This window comes from Papilio xuthus, unplaced genomic scaffold, assembly GCF_000836235.2.
Source record: "Papilio xuthus unplaced genomic scaffold, Pxut_1.1 DF825783.1, whole genome shotgun sequence".
Taxonomy (NCBI): Eukaryota; Metazoa; Arthropoda; class Insecta; order Lepidoptera; family Papilionidae; genus Papilio; species Papilio xuthus.
Window position 1 is genome coordinate 974,210 of NW_013532866.1, and position 20,740 is coordinate 994,949.

Here is a 20,740-nt window from a genome sequence, read left to right on the forward strand (position 1 = left end):
CCGTTCTGTAGATATCTTCAAACAAACATCCATCAATAATATTTGTAAGATTTAATCTGTGGATAAAGCGTGTGGCGGGAAAATATGACATTAATTGTAACGGGTTTAGTTTCTTAGTTTCTGAGATAATTGTCATACTTGAAGAATTAACAATTCTTTTACTTTATATTAAAGGAATCCTCATGACAAAAAGGTGGGAAAAGAACGCAAACTCATTAGACTGTACGCGGAATTGCTTCCATTTGACCGGTGCCCTTTTCGTGCAACAGAATGTTGTTGGTGTCTACAACTGTTAAACTTGATGTCACGTGATGAAAACAATAAAAAATAAATATTATAGTCTGTTATAAGATACTAAGTAACAGTTATTTTAATGTAACATTATATTTTTCGGCAATGCCACTCTAAAAAGTAATAGAACGGAACGTTATTAAAAAAAATGTCAACTGACAGCTGATGATATCGTGGGACAGTGGTTGCCAACCTTGAAATATAATACAATAACCAAACATCAGGGGTGCTAAACAATAGGTTATATTCAAGATGATAAAAAATTAAAGGTGTGAAGGGGGACGCCCTTGAAATTATAAAGGGTAGTCGTGTGGTGCAAATTATATTAGAAATGAAGCCCTAAATCATTGCATAATCGTTCGGAATAAGTTGGGAGTAAATTAGGTGAATAATTTCATTGGAAATATTGTCAAGTTATTTAACTACAATTACATTTTACATTAACTAATTTCTCGTGTCACTATGTTAGTTGACATACTCCTCCGAAACGGCTTAACCGGGTACTATGCATTTTATAATCCCGTGCGGACGGAGTCGCGGGCGACAGCTAGTATTATTACTACTAATAATTGACTATCATTAAATAAAGAAGTTCCTCGTATTCGTAAGAAAATAATAACACGAATAATAAGTGAGCTAGGGGCCGCGTCCGCAAAATAATACCAGTACCACTCATCCTGACGATGGGCTCAAAACTATTCGGTGCCGCCACCGGACAAATATACGTGAGCGTTTAGCCGTGTTTATATATCAGTTTAACACGAATAACTTTAAAACACTAGTAAAAATATAAATTAAAAATCAAGCAAGAAAAAAATTGACTCTATGACTCTAGCTCTATGACTTCATGTCACGGTTATTATGGATTCTATTATCCTTTACTTACGAAGTAGTTACATACTCTTTGCCTTAAGTTTAATCACTTGTTGATAATATCACATCGTTATCCATACAAATGCAAATACAACAAAGTTTTATCGACACCAAGGTGAATCCAATGACGTCCTGCCTTGTTAAGTAATTGTTCAACTGTTTGTATGGATATTAATCTAATTACGTAACTGTATACGCAAAATAAATAGAAATAAAATAAGTACTCACGCCAGTATTCCAAAAGATTTAAAATAAACAACGATTTCTTGAAAACATATTAAAATAAAAAGTAAAATAAACAGTTGTTAATGTTATAAAAGTGTTTGGAAACTAATTTAGAAGGTACATTAAAATTTGCTTTCATTTCATCTTCCGTTATCCAACGCGCACAGATTATAAAAAATTATGCAACACAAAGTCAAGGTTACAACGGTTATGCAAACCGGTTATCGATATGCTAATAACGAACTAGCAATTTGCAAATATGCATTCGTTTACCATAAACAAAACGCATAACATTTCCGCGATTCCGCGCCATGTTTCTATTTTTTTAATTTTCAATATGACGTTAAAGGCAAAGGCAACATGATCGTACGGATTTTTTAAATTTATAAAAAAATTTGACGCGTATTTACGAAGACTTGGGGATTAAAACATGAAGGCTAAAAGAGAAGTATGCAAGAGAAAGTTATAGATACTGTGCCAACTGTATAAGGGACAGGATTATGGTGAGTTTTATGAAAGGAAAATTATAAACGAAAGTAAAAACCAAAGTATTAATAAACTAGCTGTCGCCCGGGTCTCCGTCGGCGCGAAATAAAAAAACTTAATAAGTAACCTATGTGTCCTTCCAGGCTATTCTACATCTGTGCCAAATTTCACTAAGATCAGTACAGTTCCTGATGTTGTCTCCGGTATCTTCAAACAAACATCCAAACATTCGCATTTATAATATTAGTAAGATAATATATATTGCGGAAGTAAGTGGCAATCAGTTTTCAACATCTTTTAAATATTGGATGTCATCGTGATGATCAAATATCAATTTAATCATTGTAATAGAATAATCCGGCACAAATAAATAGATAATGACATATCGATGACACAGGAATATTGCCAATAGATATAATTTTTAGATCACGTACGCATTCCTATTGTCCTTGACAAATTCAAAAGATTATTGTTGCTATTTAAATATAGAATGTCGCTATTTATTTTTTATTTTAAGGGCTTTTCAAATAATACGCGAGGAAAAAGGAACACAATTACTCGTTTTAATTCTTTACGCACAATTAAATATGACAGCCAACAACAGTGACAGGATCGAAAGTACGATGACGTCATCTTCAAAAATTCCGACGCGACATTGTCATATAAAAATTTGACAGTCGCCTGTTTAATATTCCAGTCAAAAACACACGTGAAATCGTTACATGCGGGTGTAAGCAACTTTGAATATAGAGAAATACACTAGGCAAAGAGCCACCGTTGTAACGTTGACGTTGAAACGTCCCTGAACGCATAAATTATTACACACTACATAAGCACACAAACAAGCAAATTTACTTATTGTTTCTTTATTATTTGACTGAAATTTGCGGGTTTGACAGGTCCTGTTTCTTCATATTCAATGATAGCGCCGACACTAGTTGCTAGAAGTAACTGGATACAAATTCCTTTATAATGTACGGCTCTCGGTCCTAATTTAAAAGTAAAATAAGTCACGGATCCACGACGAATAAATAAATAGACTTTAAAAAGAAAAACTGACTAAAAACAACTTATTACTATTAATTCCACGTAAGTAAAAAAAATGTAACCTGTCAGTTAGTGATTAAAAATAAAAAATATTAAATTTTATAATTGCTAATTTTCGTTTAAAAACTATTCGTCTAAAAAGTCGTTTCATTATTCCCGGCATAAGTTAGCACAGACAAAAAAAATAAGTCGTATAATCTACCACAAATTATAGCGCACGAAATTGCGAACCAACCTTGTACCTAATGACAGCTAGGCGTTATCGTACCTAAAGATTACGGCCCACGATAATCATGATTGTACGTGTAATCATACGAATATTATTACGGATGTTAGTTACAAGGTATCTAGAGAAATGCACAGCGGATCTTGATGAAATTTGACATAGATGTAGAACATAGTCTGGAAGAACACATAGGCTATTTATTTTCTGCGTGGACAGATCTGCGAGTGACATCTAGTATGAACAAAAAACATTTGCTCTGAACACGGACGTATGTAAAATTTTGTAATTGAATTTCATAACATATGTTTTCCTATGTGTCTTTAAAAGTTTTAATAATATTCACGTATTTTTTGCTATAAATTAGACCAATTTTAATTTGTTAAAACATCAGTCATTTGTAATTAAATCGAGCAAATTAAACGCATAAAATGCTTATTAAGTAAGCAATCCATATGACAAAGCAATTTTGTTTTAAATTGTGTGTTTTTAAAACCGAATCTAATTTTTATTAACTTTTTTTTTATAATTGAATGACCTGGTAACATAGACTTTTAGGTCATAAAAAATAATCTATAAAATGCCAGAAACAGTATAAAAAATCTTAAGGTCTTAGCGTTACCATAATATTTTTGAAAACTATCCCAAAGATTCAAGTTTAAAACTGTTTTACGTAGGTAATTAATTTCAGGTTAAAGACATCAAAAGAGAGAGCCAACCCAGAATGTACCTAAGACCTTTGGCCTAAGCTATAGAAAGGTTTTTGATCTTTAAGGAAAAGTTTCATTTACGATGAGAAATATGTCTTGGTTTAAATGCGGTGTAGCCTTATGAATATTTAGTTAAGTTTGCTCCGGCTTTTCCAATTCGAATGCATCTTGTCTCGTCTAAAATAAATTCCTTACCGCACCGCGGAGCTATTTTAAGTTTTCGCAACAAACCCGCTCAGACACAAAACAAAAAAAGTGGACATAGCATAAAATCTTATTAATAGACATCTCACGCCGACACAGAATGCACAAGGCTCTATTTAAATTAATCATTTAACACTTTAATAAAAAAAAAACTTTCACAAGCACAAAATTAAAAAAATAAAAACACAACACGTGACTTTAAAAGAGCGCGAAAGCAAAATTAAAAAAAAACACAAATATCTTTGCTGTTAAATTAAAAAAAATACAGATTTAATATGAACGCGGCATGTTTTTAAACGGAACGCATTTGTGTAATAAAAAAAAGTAAAAATAGTTGGTGCGTTTGGCACGTACCGAGCGGTCGTGTGACGCGACTGTTCCGTCGCGCTCGGAAACTCTTACTGAGGCGACTTTTTCGAGCGCTTCGCTTTCAGAACAAGCTCTGCCATCTTTCTTTAGTGTGTGTTTGTAGTGAAGGACGTAATGTCGATAGGTTAATATTATCGATCTATTTATCTATCGTGAATATTTTCCACTGTTTTTATTGTCCCTTAACTATTTTATGTTATTCAAACGAATTAATATTGTTAACTACACATGCAACTATTCCACAATGATAATTACAGCTGTTGCCTGACTACATGAAATTCTACGAAATATAATAATCGTAGAATTAACATTTTCTCCACTGCTAACAAAAAATGAAATAAATTCATTAAAAGAAATAATATAGCTGTAGTATTGTACTGGGTCAGCGTGGTTGACTATGGCCTAATCACCCTTAATTTAGGGTAGGCTCCGAGCCCCTCGGTGGGGACATATAGTGAGCTGAAGATGATTATAGTATAGTCATTGAATTAATACATTGAATATAAGTATAAGAAAACCACCACCAGTATAAGAAAATTTAAAGTTTCATAAATTGTCTTTCCGAATATATTATTATAGGCAAGTAAACTATATCTCATTGCTGACATATAAAAAAATAAAGTTAAAAAAAATATTTAATAAATTAAATATCGAATTACTAAAAAACGTGGAACATCACTAACACGGAACACTATCCCATAATACACACGCAATTCTATCTCACGCACACATGCAAATACAGTGAACTAGAGCTTAAAGCTATATACTGTCCATTATATTTTAAACCTTATTCCCAAGGTATAAAGTCTAATATAATATTTAATATTACTTCTAGGTGATTTCACAGCTCCAGAGATTAATAGATTTTATTGTCTTTTCTCCTTGTTTGTTTTATCATACATCTTTGTAAAGTTTCATGACTTTAAATATAGAAAATAACCGTTTTGAATAAATAATAACATTTAACTATTTCAACACTTAATCATGAATACCTGGATGACCGATGCTCGGTATTTTTTTTAATTGTGTATTTTGGAAATTACATTTAAGTACGAATTACTAATAAACTAATGAAATATGAATAATATTTTTCGATCTTACCGATAGAAAAATGTTAAGTTTATGTTTAAGTTGATTATCGATAAAACACGAATAAAATGACATTTTCAAAAAATTATTCCTAGCTAGATCGATTTATCGCCCCCGGAACCCTCTATATACTAAATTTTTTGAAAATCGTTGGAGCCGATTCCGAAATTCCAATTATATATATATAAGAATTGCTCATTTAAAGATATAAGACATAAATACTTCAACACCCCAAATAATTATTTAAATTAAACCAGAAAAAAATTAACCAATGAAGTTTTGTTTAAAATGCGTCGAACTATTTTTTTTAAAGAAAGTTGTCAAAACTTTGGCATCACGGTGATCATCGACATGGACGTCCCCATCACTAGAGAAACCTTTTAGATAAATATATATTAAAGTATCTTAAAGTATTAGTCTGGTTTGGTAATAGGACGACGATGACGAGAAGACTGTTCTGAAACGCTGCAATACGTGGCACTTCTCAAGAATCGCTCTGGTGAAGAACGTCATCCATCCATGTGGTGATCCAGGCTTTCTGTCGTCTTAACATAAAAAGAAAATTAATAACAAGAAATCCAAAGACATACAAAACTTTTCAGAAATCTTAGCGATTCGTTGCGCAGAACGCGTTAAGGCAGCGTGATGTAAGGAGAGATGGAGATGGATATAGTCATCTTCATTGACCTATATACATGGACAGGCTATAGACTGTGTAATTTTGTGTCTATTTGATCATCACCATTTTGGCGACGGTTGCAGTTTATAGCGGTGGTGAGGATTCAAATTAATAATAGAGATTTTAACAGTCAGTAACTTGGACGGGCACGTTTAAGTCGCAGCCTCGCAAAAGCCATGGATAATTGATGAATAAAGAAAATTCAATTGCTTTCTCTTAAGTACAGATCTTTTTTTTATATCATAAGGTGGCAAACGAGCGAGCGGCCATCTGAAATCGCTGAAATAGCGAAGTGACCGTTGCCCTTAAACATACGCAATTGCATGTGCGTTGCCTACCATTAATCGACGGAGGAGATGTTGCACAGAGAGAAAATATTTTCCTTTTCCATGCATCCTCTTATCCGGAAAGTCCACTTTCACTTCCCATCCTTTCCTTATAAGAAAAACGGTGGGAATAGAAAGAAGACTAAATTAGGCCGCCGGGACGCACAAAATGTCCCCGTAGTGGGGCAGACGGCGTCCACAGTACGCCGCCAGTTCGCTCTATCATTATTCAGTAAAAGCAATTAATTCATGACCTAGAATAGATGATATAGGTTAAATATTATACGTAATTTATTAATTTATTCCACCCCGGTGACTCAAACATATAAAATGTATGACTCATCTCCAAGGGCGAACTTTATTACTATTGAAATCATCATCGTATATATAAATTATGTGAACTGTCTGGTCTGATGTAATGTATTCATCATACTCTATATGTACACCAGGTTTTCGTCTTCCAGCTCCTATTTTTTTATATCATAAGGTGGCAAACGAACGAGCGGTCACTTGAAATCGCTGAAATAGCGAAGTGACCGTTGCCCATAGACATACGCAATTGCATATGCATTGCCTACCTTAAATCGACGGAGGAGAGAATGCACAGAAAGAAAATATTGTCCATTTCCATGTATGCTCTCATCCGGATAGTCCACTTCGACTTCACATCCTTTCCTTATAAGAAGGGTGGGATGGGAAAGAGGACTAAATTAGGCCTCCGGGACGCACACTCATCAGACGAAACGCGGAATTGCTTCCACTTGACGCCTGTCTTCTATGTGGTCGTGGTATTTCACCGGGCGAGCCGGGCCAAGTCGTGCGAAGATGTTAAAGCGGGCTCTACCACTGTTAAAATTTCCTATTTTTAATAAGACATTCGAAGACATTTTGCCCTTTGTTTTTAAATAAAAGTTTTATTGTAAATAATAACTGACATATTCCATCATTTGTATCTTACCCTTAATTTTCATCTAATACTAACTCGCTCACGATTTCATCAGACAAAATAGTAGTCTATATCCACGCATAAATCAGCTAACTTCCCATCAGAGTTCCGTCAAAATCAATCCAAACGTTTCAGAGATTGTCCAGAACAAAGGTAGATTTACACACAAATATTAAAAATAATTAAATTTTCGTTATAAGCAACACAAATACAATATCTCTTTCATTCTGTTTCATATTAGATTTTTCTGTATCTTATCTTATATCTCTAAATGAGCAATTCTTGTATATATAATTGGAATCTCGGAATCGGCTCCAAAGATTTTCATAAAATTTAGTATATAGGAGGTTTCGGGGGCGATGAATCGATCTAGCTAGGAATCATTCTTAGAAAATGTCATTTTATTCGTGTTTTATCGATAATCAACTTAAACATAAACTTAACTTTTTCTATCGGTAAGATCGAAAAATATTATTCATATTTCATCATTTTATTAGTAATTCGTACTTAAATATAATTTCCAAAAAACACAATTAAAAAAAAATACCGAGTAAAGCTGCGGTCATCCAGGTACTGATTATTTGAACAGTGTAAATATACGTTAATAAATAAATCCTTAACATAGTAAAAATGTAATTCTGTCGTATAATAGACATTGAATAAGTATGTTGGTGGTTAGCTAGCGGTAAGTCACGATGGCCCACATCATGGGACAACTGATCGCAGACGCTCTAGTGATGTACCTTAATCGGTAACAAAATTATCGATATTAATTTTTTATCGATATTTCATAAAAAAAATTGACAACACTATTCTTTCATAAAAAAATTCTTTAATTATTTTAAACTAGCAGTCGTCCGCGACTGCGTCCGCGAGGATATATAAAAAAACTTAATATATAGATAAGTAAAATAAAAAGCAGCTCTTCAAGGCATAAATTCGAAAAAAATGAATAAATAGTATCCTATGTTCGTCTCCAGGCTCTAAGCTACCTCCTCACCAATTTTCAGGCATATCGGTAAAGCCGTTCTTGAGTTATAAATAGTGTAACTAACACGACTTTCTTTTACATATATAGATGATAGATTTACTATAGCAAATATTTACAAACAAATAAAAATTATGATTAGATTAAACTTTTCTTCGACTTCTTTTTAGTATTACGTTTATAACTAAACGATTACTTAGGCTTTTGATACCTATGCAATCCTTGACTCAAGAAAAATACCTTAATAAGAGCAGAAGTTGACCGAAAAATATTAAATATTTAAATCTTCCCTGACACTTAAAATTTTCATAAAGTCCCATCACTAATAGAAAGTCTGGGAATTGTGATCGGACAGCGGGCAACTTTGACTATAAAGAAATAGACTAGGCAAAGAGCAGCCAACGTTGCACCTAATAAATTCTGCCACTAAGATAACAATCGCACTTTTACACTTTTTATCTGAATTTTACATTTACACAAAATGAACATAAACAAAAGCAAATTTATTATAATTAAAAGATATTGTTCGTTTTTCTTTTCCAGAGTATACGAGACTGGTCCTGCCTCTTAAAAGTCAAAGGTTATTTATCAAGCACGATCCGTAGAGCTGCAGCGCTTCAAGCAACTTTAATAGACTATTGTTTGTTTAAATATTGTTACTACATTCCTGATCCGATTAATAAATAGTCCAAAATGTACATATCTTACTAATATTATAAATGCGAAAGTTTTAATGGATGTTTGTTAGAAGTTATCTGCAGAAAGGCTCAATAGATCTCGATGAAATTTGGCACGGATGTAGAACATAGTCCGGAAGAACACATAGACTACTAATTAAGTTTTTTTTTTAATTCCGCGCAGACGGAGCCTCGAGAAACAACTACTAAAGTCATATATTTAAATGAAAGATAAGAAAATGCGTTTTTCTATCCAAATTTAATGATTATTTCTAATATAGAGCGCCAATAGCCTAATGGTTAAGGGTACGGATTTCCGAACACGTGGTCGAGACTTCGAATCCATTTGACTATTATAAACCATATCCTATCACAAACCTAGATCTTAGTTGGAATGGTACAAGAAATATTAGTAAATTTAAAAAAATCTGCTAATATTAAAAACACTCTCTTAGTAAAGAAACTTGGTCTGTCCACGGCTCTATTTCCAAACCACTACGACATAGGGTCAATGAAAAAGCGAGCGTACCATCTCAAAGGCCGGCAACGCATCTGCGGTGTCTCTGGTATTGCTGATGTCCATGGTCGATTAACACATCGGTGTTGCCGCTGCTCGTTTGCCCCCTTCTTTAAAAAAAAATCCTAATAAAGATACGATGTCCTTAGTTAGTAAACAAACAAGAGATAATAAATAATTCTATTAATATTAACCAAAGTATTGAGTCAACTATATAACTCAAGCCAACATATAAATATGCAACCGCAAATGCATACATTAAATATGGTGATGACGTTTCTAAGAACATAATGTCATTTAATGCCACATTTTATTCATGACATAAACATTTTAAATAAATAACACATGCAATACTAATTCACCGTTTATCATCATCATCAGCTCACTATACGTACCCGCCGAAGGGCTCGGAGCATACCTTAAGTTAAGGGTGATTAGGCTATAGTCAATCGCGCTGGCCAAGTGCTGGTTGGTTGACTTCACATACATCTTACTAATATTATAAATTCGAATGTTTAGATGGATGGATGTTTGAAGAAACCGAACGGTTGTATAGATCTCTCTAAAAATCCCGATTCAATTACCAATAAATAACGCAAAATATACATATCTTACTAATATTTTAAATGCGAATGTTTTAATGGATGTTTGTTAGAAGATATTTACAGAAAGGCTCAATAGATCTTGTTGAAATTCGCCATAGGCGTAGAACATGGCCTGGAATACATATAGGCTATTAATTAGGTTTCTTATTATACCGCCCGGACGGAGTCGCGGGCGACAGCTAGTTAACTCAAATATTTTTTTAAGTCAGCTCTATAACTTATTTACATATAACAACAAGCTTTAAACAATATTTAGATCTTCATTTATCTAAAAGAGTATTTCACGAACTCAATTCACATTACATCTAAAGTTTACCTCATCTTTGTCAAAACGCAATTAAAAAGTAGCCTCTAAATAAGATATGACCTAAAGGTCTATGTTACCAGGTCACAAAATTAAAAAAAAAAGTAGCCTGTCATATCTCAGTATACGTCAATTACCTTTCAGTGAAAAGACAAGGCTGTATGGCTTAGTTCCTTTGCCTGCTCTTTCGAGTGAATAATAAAAACAACAACAACCTTTCAGTGAAAGTCCTGTCAAAATCGGTTGAACCGTTCCGATTATTCAGAACAAATGCAGCAGACATATTCAAAATTAAACAACGTAATTTTAATGGAGCATGAAATATGATTTTTTTTGTATTACATTTAGACATTATTAGTTAGAATCCTTTAGCGCGAATGGCGCGCTTTCGTTACCAAGTCAAATGTCAGATTGATTACTGAGAGGACATAAACGTTGACATTTTAAAAGGCTAGTGTTGTGATACACCGGCAGTGTCGTACCGACACTACAATTATATTAAATGTATAGATAAAAATATACGTCATAAAATCTTTGCCCTTACTTTTTTTATAATTAAATAACTAAGAGGAAAATAAGATCTGGTTTTACCATATGACTAATATTGTTCTGACTGTGTTTAAATTGAAGAATAACTTCGTCGTATATAACCACATTGGTTTGACCCATTGTTTTATTACAATAAAACTATTATTTAGATCAGAAATAAAATGCACGTAGGTCATATTTATTAAGAAAAACACGTAATATATCTAACCACTAAAATAACAATAAGTCATTGTCTTTTTATAATACGTTGTTATAATTTTTCGTTTCATTCGCTTAGCTAAAAGGGGAATCGCAAACCCGCTCGATCCGCCCCACCTAAAGAATTAATTTTTTTTACAATAAATACAAAAACTACTCTAAAAAGACCATATTAATGGTAGCTTCCCTTCCCCCCAGACCTAAGGGAACATACTCATACTACGTGACCTATTTTTTTTAGTTTTCTCAACCCCTCACTCCCCTCGGTGATCACTCGGTAGTACATGCAAAAACACCCCCCCCCCTTGGTTTTTACGTAGTAATTCATAATTATGATTTTTAATCATTTCATAGGTCAAATTGTAAAAAAAATAAATTGGCTCACTCTTCTGTATAGCATAAGATTGTATGCATACTTAAATTACTAGTGAATTTTGTACCTATTATGAAAAATAACAACTAACGACTAAGTGACTAAAACCTGAGCCACCCCCTCCCCCTCCTATGTCGGACAGTAGTATTTTAAGGACTCCACCTCCCTCCCCTAAACGGATCACGTAGTATGGATGCGTTCCCTAACCTAGATCATCAATTAGCGACACCCATGTTTAGAAGCAAAGAAGAGCAAAAACCATCGCCATATTGTGACGTCATAGCATACATCAAAAAGTTGCTATACTGTTATACCAACTTTGAAAAAAACGGGTCTTATAAGATATGTAATTTGAAAATAGATAATTTATTGTTAATTTTATTTCAAAAATAAAATTTAATTGTTGATTTTTCTGTATATTAAAAGTTTATTTTTCTAGCTATTTTTTGATAGATCGTAGTCAAAAGACTTGCATGCCTTTAAAAATATACAAAGGTAAACTATGACTTTATCTATTTATCTCCAATGCAAACTCATAAAAAACATTACGCATGGCCTAATTAAAGTCTAGTTTTGTCGTACATGTTTCAATTTCCTCGAATTTTACTAACCACGGACTTGCCCACATACCCTTTAAAAACATATTGGTATTTGACGAGGAGCATAAAACTACTTCGTGGTATTTGTCAAAGATGACAAGAATGACGATATGTTTTATACAGAGATTTTCGTCTCAGAAACCAACGGTAAATAATGTTAGAACGCTTAGTTCACATTGAGAAAAATTGTAAATCGTGAACGACAGCTAGTGATTCTATAAAGTGATATTAATTATACTACGTTAATGCTTCCACCTCAATTTCATTCGTCAAGCCGTTTAGATTACAGTTTAGTTATAAGATTCAAATTTTACCGCCCTTTTCTTATAAGGTATAATAGAAATATACGGAGGAGGAGACGCAAAGGACAATGAAAAATCCTCTTTCTGCATTTACAATTACATTTGTCTATGGGCAGCGGTCTATTCGCTATTTCGGTGAATCAAGATGGCCGCATGCTCGTTTGCCATCTAATAATTTAAAATAATAATACCGGTTGTAGTTAATTGTCCTGCAAAATTATAGTAATTCAAGAAAATAACAGTGTGAAATTACCTTAAGACAATTCGATGAATCAACGGATTAATTCATACATACAAAATTATCACATATGTATGCATAACGAATGATTTATAGATGTCGCCACTTTGTATGTCATGATGCGTGTGACACAGGAAGGCATAGAAAGTGCTCGTAAAATACCAAGCCATAACACTTTGGCATTTGAGGACGCTGGAACAAAAATCTCTTGTTAGATTTGCTATTCCTTAATACAAAATTTACTGTAAATAATAAAAAAGGACAAATAAGACGAATGATTTCTAATTAAATACGTTATTAATAAAATTAACACAGAAAATAGATAGGTTATGCCGGTCGTAAAAACTAAAAATATAAAGGTACTTAATTTATTCAGCCAGTAATGTCAATGTCAAACGCATCGTATATTTCGGGCGCCGAAATCGATTACCTTTCTAGTAACAATAGTATCCTACTATAAAAGGCCTACGTCTAGGTCTAGGTCGCCTAAAAAAGCTAGGCGCTAGACACGCTTTGATGTCTGAGAAAGCGCCTCTTTCCGTTGATGCCATTGTTCGGGTGTTGAATTAAAAAAATAAGGTGACCATGTTGCCTGATTAAAATAATTTTGACAGTACGATAAAAGGTATTTTATTTTGTTACTACAAGAGTTCTTACTGGATTTCAAGTATTATATTTTCATGACTTTAATAATATAATAATCTTTCATGTTGATGAAATTAATTTCTTCATAAATACACGAGGACGAAGAAATAAAAAGAAAATTGGTTTTTATATATATCCCGTTTATTACTTTTTTTGGACCAGGCTTTTTACTCTTTCAAGATGATTAATTAAGATATCATTTCTTATATCAATCTTAATTTAAAACAAAAGAAAATATTAAAATTGTACAAATTAAATTAAATGTCGCCACCATGAACATATGACTCACGTCAATAAATCATGAGACGCGCGAAAAGCGTTACTTTTTTTGGTACAATGTCCCGTACAGAGACGTGCCTAAACTGTTAATGTTGCCATTTTAAATGTGTAAAGATAGGTGGCGAACGTTAACGCGTTAATTCATTCATTAAAAACATCAACGATCTGAATATTTTGTCACGTAGGCTTCATTAAATATTTATTGGTCAGATAAATGGAGCAACATGTGTTAATTAAATTTATTCTTTTCGTATTGTCACAGTTTTTAGAATTAGAACAAACTTAATTATGTTTGTTACTTTCAAGATTAAATAGATTCAAAAAGTATCGTGCTCTAAATGAACACCTAAAGAGGGTCGGCACTTCCGTATATCTCAATCATCCGTAATATATTCTTACGATTATCCTTTGTAGCATTTTTAGCATTCACAATAAATCTTATTACTTTCTTGAAAATATATTCATCTAAGTTTATTCTAACCTTAATTTAAAATAAACAGCTCCATGATCGCATCTAGAAAATTATAAAAAAAAGCGAGAGAATTGGTCTTGCCATGTATCCAAAAAGAGGCAAATAAAAGCAGTGTAGAGATAAAAATAAAATTTGGAACCATGAATAAAATCTTTAAAAGTTAGTAACATAAAACTTTTATTTTAAAAAAGTTTCAAACTCTTTTAAAAGCGAAATACGTGACTTTGGGTAATGCTCAAGAAAAGGTTAATTAAAACTCAGTCTCCCTAATTATAGACACAAACATTAACATCAATTACTTACTTCAAAGGGCTACAGATGAGTACGGGATAAAACTATTTAAAAATGTATGCGCCTGTATCAATTTTGTCTTTTACTTTCACTTTGATACTACTCTCGCCATCTATTGACATTTTTGAAAACTTGCATCTCTGAAAAAATCAAATTTTCGAGTTACAAGTTACAGTAAATAGCTGAAATTGTAATGTTTATAAAATTATAATTTAAATCTAAAATCTCGTTTTATATACAAAAAAATTAAATGTGCACACTGCATTGAAAGTAATGATTAAGGCAAATGGCAACACCAAACAGGCTTTTTCGCGGTCAAGGTCAAGTTCATCTTTCTTTTTGTTTTTGGAATTTGTACTTTGGATTCACCTGTTTATTTCCTGATAGTTGTAGATATAATTATTGTGCAGTGAACTGTGATATAATAACCATCAAAATGTGTTCATTAACAAAAACATTAACGTATCTGAGATATAGTAACAGAATTTTAGGTAAAATGAAAACATTGATTCATTTAGCCGACATGACCTTTTCGCGAAACTATAAATTCTCTTATTACAGGATTATCTCCGAGATTATATTCATCAAATACACCTCAATATGAAACTTTAGCTGTGTCAGTGCCGAAAAAATATGTATATCATGTTGAATTAAATAGACCTAAAAACTTCAACACATTCACACCTACAATGTGGAAGTAAGTTTTTTATTACTATTATCAGATTATAAAAAAAAGAAAATAATAACCAAAAAGTTTTATAAACTACGAGCAATTAGTTAAATGTTTACAGATAACTTTTATACAGTTTTTAATTAACTTAAATCTAAGAAGATAGATACAAATATGTTTTTTATAATTAATTTCAGAGAGCTGGTCACTTGTTTCTCGGCGTTAAGTGATAACCCAGAGTGTAGAGTTGTCATACTATCAGGGCAAGGAAAACATTTTACTGGAGGTAACATATTTTACTTATCTTTCTATGTGTAGAAACCTTCTTCACCTTATAAATGTGAAAGTTTATAATGATGGATGGATGTTTGTTATTTGGTATCTCCAGAACAGTGAATATAATACAGTCTGGTAGGACACATAGGCTACCTATAGTCTTGAAAATGTCTCAGAGATATTTTTAATTTGCAAATTTAAAAATAATACCAGTCCCGCTCACCCTAAAGAAAGGTTATCGATGGGCTTGAAACTAGTCAGTACTGACACCGGAAAAACTTGTGTGAGTGTTTTAACCATTTTTATATAACATTATGATAGTGTCTCAAGTAAGTTTGAATAATTTATTATGCCGAGTTATATTTCAGGTATTGATTTGAATGGTTTTGTGGAGAGTGCTAGTAAGGCGCATGAATTGAGTGATGTAGCGAGAAAGGCGAGATTCTTGTACAAAATGATTGGACAATATCAGGTATGTTCTTTAATTTTGTTTTTTTTTTTTAATATTGATTAAAGCCAAAAATTTTCAGCCATATCTTTCTATACTCTTTTTAAATATTCTGATTGTACAAAATACAAGAAACTGCAATATTTATCTCGGTTATAGAGGTTGTCCATAGGAATGGGACAATATCTCTTGCTTATAGAGGTTTCTCCCTTACCAAGGTTTAAGTGTAATACTTTATAAATCACTAATCTTTCTATCTTACTAATATTATAAATGCGAATGTTTAGATGGATCGATGGATGTTTGTTTAAAGTTATCTCCAGAATTATTGCATGAATCACACTAAAATTTGGCATAGATGTAGAACATAGTCTGGATGAACACAGGCTAATTCAGATTTTTTTTAAAAAAACGCGCGGACGGAGTCGCTGGTGGACAGCTAGTGAATTATGTAAAAATCCTAATTATGAAAGACATTTGGGAATTAACTGTGTAGTAATAAAGTTTTTTTAAATTCCACTTGAACAAAGTCACGGGTGTCAATAGCCTAATGGTTAAGGGTATGGATTTCTGATCAGGTGGTCGGGGTTTCGAATCCCGCCATTCGATTATTGTAGACCATATCCTAGCACAAGCATACAGCTTAGTTGGAATTGTACAAGAAATATTAGGAAAATAACAAAAAATCTAAAAAAAATAATATTGATATTTCCAGGATGGTATAACAGCATTAGAAAACTGTGTGAAACCAGTACTTGCAGTTGTTCACAGCGCATGCGTCGGAGCAGGAGTTGATTTGATTACAGCCGCAGATGTTAGGTGAAGACTTTATATTATAAAGAGCGACTAATCTGCAAAATAAAAGATTACTAATGCCTTGCTTCTTACACAGAGAAGGAGGACATACAGAAAATATTTCCCCTTCTCAAACGGGTTGGTTTGGATAGATGGATGTTTGTTAAAAGGTATCTCCAGAACTGAATGGATCTCGGATGAAATTTGGCATACATGTAGAGCATAATATGGAAGAACATATGGGCTTTTTAGGGTTCCATACCACCTTGAAAGGAAAAAAAAAGGAAACCCTTATAGGATCACTTTGTTGTATGACTATCAAGACCTTTTTTTAAATTCTGATTGATATATTTAAACTTTGTCTGAAAATAACATGACAAGATGTTAGTCAATAATTAAAATACTTTTTGTCTTTTAGATATTGTACAGAGGAAGCTTGGTTCCAAGTCAAAGAAGTGGATGTTGGCTTGGCCGCTGATGTTGGTACTCTGCAGAGGTTACCAAAGGTATGTTCTAGAAGTTTTATCATCAGCTCACTATATGTCCCTGAGGTGCTTGGAGCCTACCGGTGCGGGTTGACTTTCCACTTCTGAATTTCCTTGCAAATATGTACAGTATTGTGATTTTTTCCTTCACCATAAGAATTTCGTCTTCGTCATATTATAAATGAGAATGTTTAGATGGATGTTTGTTTGAAGATATCTCCAGAATGGTTCAACAGATCTCACAGAAATATGGCATACATATAGAATATAGTCTGGAACACATAGGCTACTAATTATGTTTTTATTATTCCGCGCGGACAGAGTCGAAGGAGTCAGCTTTTTCTTTGTATATACAGTGAAATGATAACTTTGTTTTATAAATATTTATTACAGGTCATAGGCAGTACATCCATAGCCCGAGAACTTTGCTTCACAGCGAGGAAGTTGCCCGCTAAAGAGGCATTGGAAATTGGACTTGTTAGTAAAGTCTTTCCTGATAGAGATAGGTAAGTTTAAATATAAAATATCTTACTAACTTATAAATGCGAATGTTTTGGATGGATGTATGTTTGTTAGAAGATATCTCCGGAACGACTGTATGGATCTCGATGAAATTTGTCATAGATATAGAACATAGTCTGGAAGATCACATAGACTACTAATTAACACATTAAACGCCGTAATAGAAATAGTAAAAATCATTAAAAACTTTTTGCTGGAAATAGATTCGCAATGTCGAATCTTCAAAATATATCAAGTTTAGGGTTCAATCAGAAGATGGGTTCCGCAGATATAAAAAATCTTCATGAGGTCATGCGGCGCTTTAATGCAGGCAGGGATCCGGTCACCGGTGATGGAAGTGGCGTTATGTTATTATTTTTTTATCCCGCACAGACGGAATCTCAGGCCACAGTTAATTTAAACTAAAAATAGAGTCTAACTGATAAGCAGGAACTTCATAAGAAACCTCTATAAGTAAGATATATTATCCAGTCTTCGGTCGGACTTTACTTCTATAAGCGAGAAACTCGGGTAAAAGAAACCACTATGAGCGAGAAAAATATCCCTTGAATTCTCGCTTATGAAGATTTGACTATATATCAATAGGCGAGACATTACAAACCAAACTACGCTTAAAAAGCACTACTGATGTTTTTGCAGTGGTAGAGTTGAATTAAATCTATACTAAGGGACACTTAAATACCTGTAGATGTTCACACTTATTTTTACAGCTGGATTACTTTATTTAGTGCCATCTATTAACAGATTTTGGTAACGAATTTATGCAATATTGCCGATAGATGGTGCTATTATTAATAAATTAAAAAAAAATAGTTTTTTAGATTATAAAAATAAATTCCAGCTTTACGACGTTTTTGACAAAAAGGGTCTTGACAGACGGACGGACAACAAAGTGATCCTATAAGGGTTCCGTTTTTTTTCCTATGAGGTACGGAACCCTAATTACATTTGTTTTATTAAGTATGCATAAATAAATAATTTATCTCCATTTAATAACTGAAAAGGCTTTAGCTATTTTCGGTATTGTTTTTAAAAGGATTTTATGTAAATTATTAAATTATATTCAGGACTGGTTGTAGCAACTTCGGTGTCCTGGGCGAGATTTTTTGGCATTCCTTTTATTTCATGTCAGGGGGAAACTTAGGCATCCCTTTATATTCTTCTCTGGAGCCCTTTATGGTTATTGCCCTGGGCGGACGCCCTATCCTGACGTCACTACTGTCTATATTATTTAATATTTTTTTTAATTTAATTTCCAGTGCAATACAACAAGTGCTAGAAGTGGCACAGATTATCGCATCAAAGAGTCCTGTAGCAGTACAAGTGACCAAACAATCATTGATATACTCACAAAGTAGACCTACTCCGGAAGGGTTGGAACATATTGTAAGTATAATTTTTTAATTATTACAACGTTTTAACGTCGAATATAATATGTCGGAGAAAATCAATTTATGAAGTTAATTATTTTATTGTAATGGCAACATCGCTTGTAAGGTGATTGACGTCTGTCAGTGTCACTGTATCTGTCAGTAGTGCGTGTGGTTTGACAAGTGATAGGCTTGGTGTAGAGACAGCGCCCGCGCCGGTGTGCGCACTGAATAAAGCAATATCGGATAATGATATCGTCTATTTAAAAAATAAACGCTCCCTAATATCCGAAATGTACGTAATATGAAATTTAAAAAAACATACACATTGGTACAAAGCGGGAATCTAACCTAGACGTAAATCTAGATCTCTATCTAGATATATTGTTTTAATTTATGTGTACACTGAATGTTTATATTGCTTTTTTTCTTATGACAACATAATTACGTTATTCAATAGATGGCGCTGAAAATACATAATATTATTGACACATAATTTTTTTTTCTTAAATATTGTTTATTGTTTTTTTTTTAAGTCAAATCAGTATCATTATTTAAATAAAAACATTTTTTTTTATCCTGCACTAACAATTAAAATCGATATTGGAACGAGAGATTAGAACCTACAAACCTTTTGTATCGTAAATGATATAAGCTGCCATCTTATTTAGTTTCTTCTTTTGACATGAATCATTTCATATTAATTGATAATTAAAAAAATTATTTTGTTTAAAAATAAACAAAGGAATTTTTCAAATTGTACTAAATATTGAAATTACGTGTTCAGTTTTGAGTTTGAGGTTTTAATTTTTTGAGATTCCAAAACTAAACTTTAATTTTTTTTGCCGAAAAATAAAACGACCTTGAACTAAATCAATTTCGATTTTTAATTGACGATATTTTTTGATTTAAAAAATAATTAACATTACGATAATGTACATGTTTATAAAATACCATCACGCCCACAACATAAAAGGATAAGCAGAGATTATAAATTTTAATTTAACGCGATTTACTTTTATACAAAGTTTTATCTTCTTGTCCCTTAATGTAGATTAGTACACTAAGCGATTGTTTAGTGATCGTTTAAAGATTTTGTGCGGTACTAATTGCTTTTTTTTCAATTTTCAGCGTGTAATGAATCAAACGATGCTACAAAGTGACGACTTAACAAAGTCAGCGATCAGTCAAGCAACAAAAACTGAAGCCGAGTTTGATGATTTGTAATATATTGGAAATTAATCAATTTTTTTATATTTTTATATAATATAATTATGTAATCAATATACAAGTTTGTACATGACTTTGTTCACTTATTTAATCCTGTTTTATGTAAGATTTTTTTGTTAATTCAGGTTTTATGATGTTTCGTCAAATTAAAGTAATATTGTTCCTTATATTTGCAAGTTTTTTGGAATTAGTTAATTGTTTTTTTGAATTACTTTTATATGAATATGTAATAAATTGAGTAATATTATAAATTTTTAACTGAAAATTCTTCATTTTTAACTAAATACGAACAATAATATTAAGATATAAGCAATAATATTGTATTTAGAAATTTTATTAAATAAAATCAATGGCCGATATAACAAAAAGCGAACAAGGAAGAGGGTGTGTAATAAAATTTTCATCTCTGACGTCACGCCGGCAGCAACTACGTCATCGC

The 20,740-nt window shown here is 32.5% G+C and overlaps 2 protein-coding genes across 3 annotated transcripts in view; one reads left to right on the forward strand and one right to left on the reverse strand.

Annotated features, from left to right (window-relative positions):
* Positions 1-4,507, reverse strand: part of LOC106125809 (protein amalgam) — a 116,668-nt gene extending 112,161 nt beyond the window's left edge. For both annotated transcript variants that reach the window (XM_013323182.1, XM_013323181.1), the window contains exon 1: positions 4,414-4,507. The gene's annotated coding sequence lies outside the window, so the exon portion shown is untranslated. The remainder of the gene's footprint in view (positions 1-4,413) is intronic.
* A 10,320-nt stretch (positions 4,508-14,827) lies between these two features.
* On the forward strand, positions 14,828-20,374 carry LOC106125686 (delta(3,5)-Delta(2,4)-dienoyl-CoA isomerase, mitochondrial). Its single transcript, XM_013322975.1, has 9 exons — positions 14,828-14,996; positions 15,067-15,202; positions 15,373-15,461; positions 15,820-15,923; positions 16,615-16,718; positions 17,113-17,200; positions 17,573-17,685; positions 18,961-19,087; positions 20,203-20,374. Exons 1-9 carry the CDS (start codon positions 14,942-14,944, stop codon positions 20,296-20,298), a joined length of 912 nt encoding a protein of 303 aa, XP_013178429.1. The 5' UTR covers positions 14,828-14,941; the 3' UTR covers positions 20,299-20,374.
* The last annotated feature ends 366 nt before the right edge of the window (positions 20,375-20,740 follow it).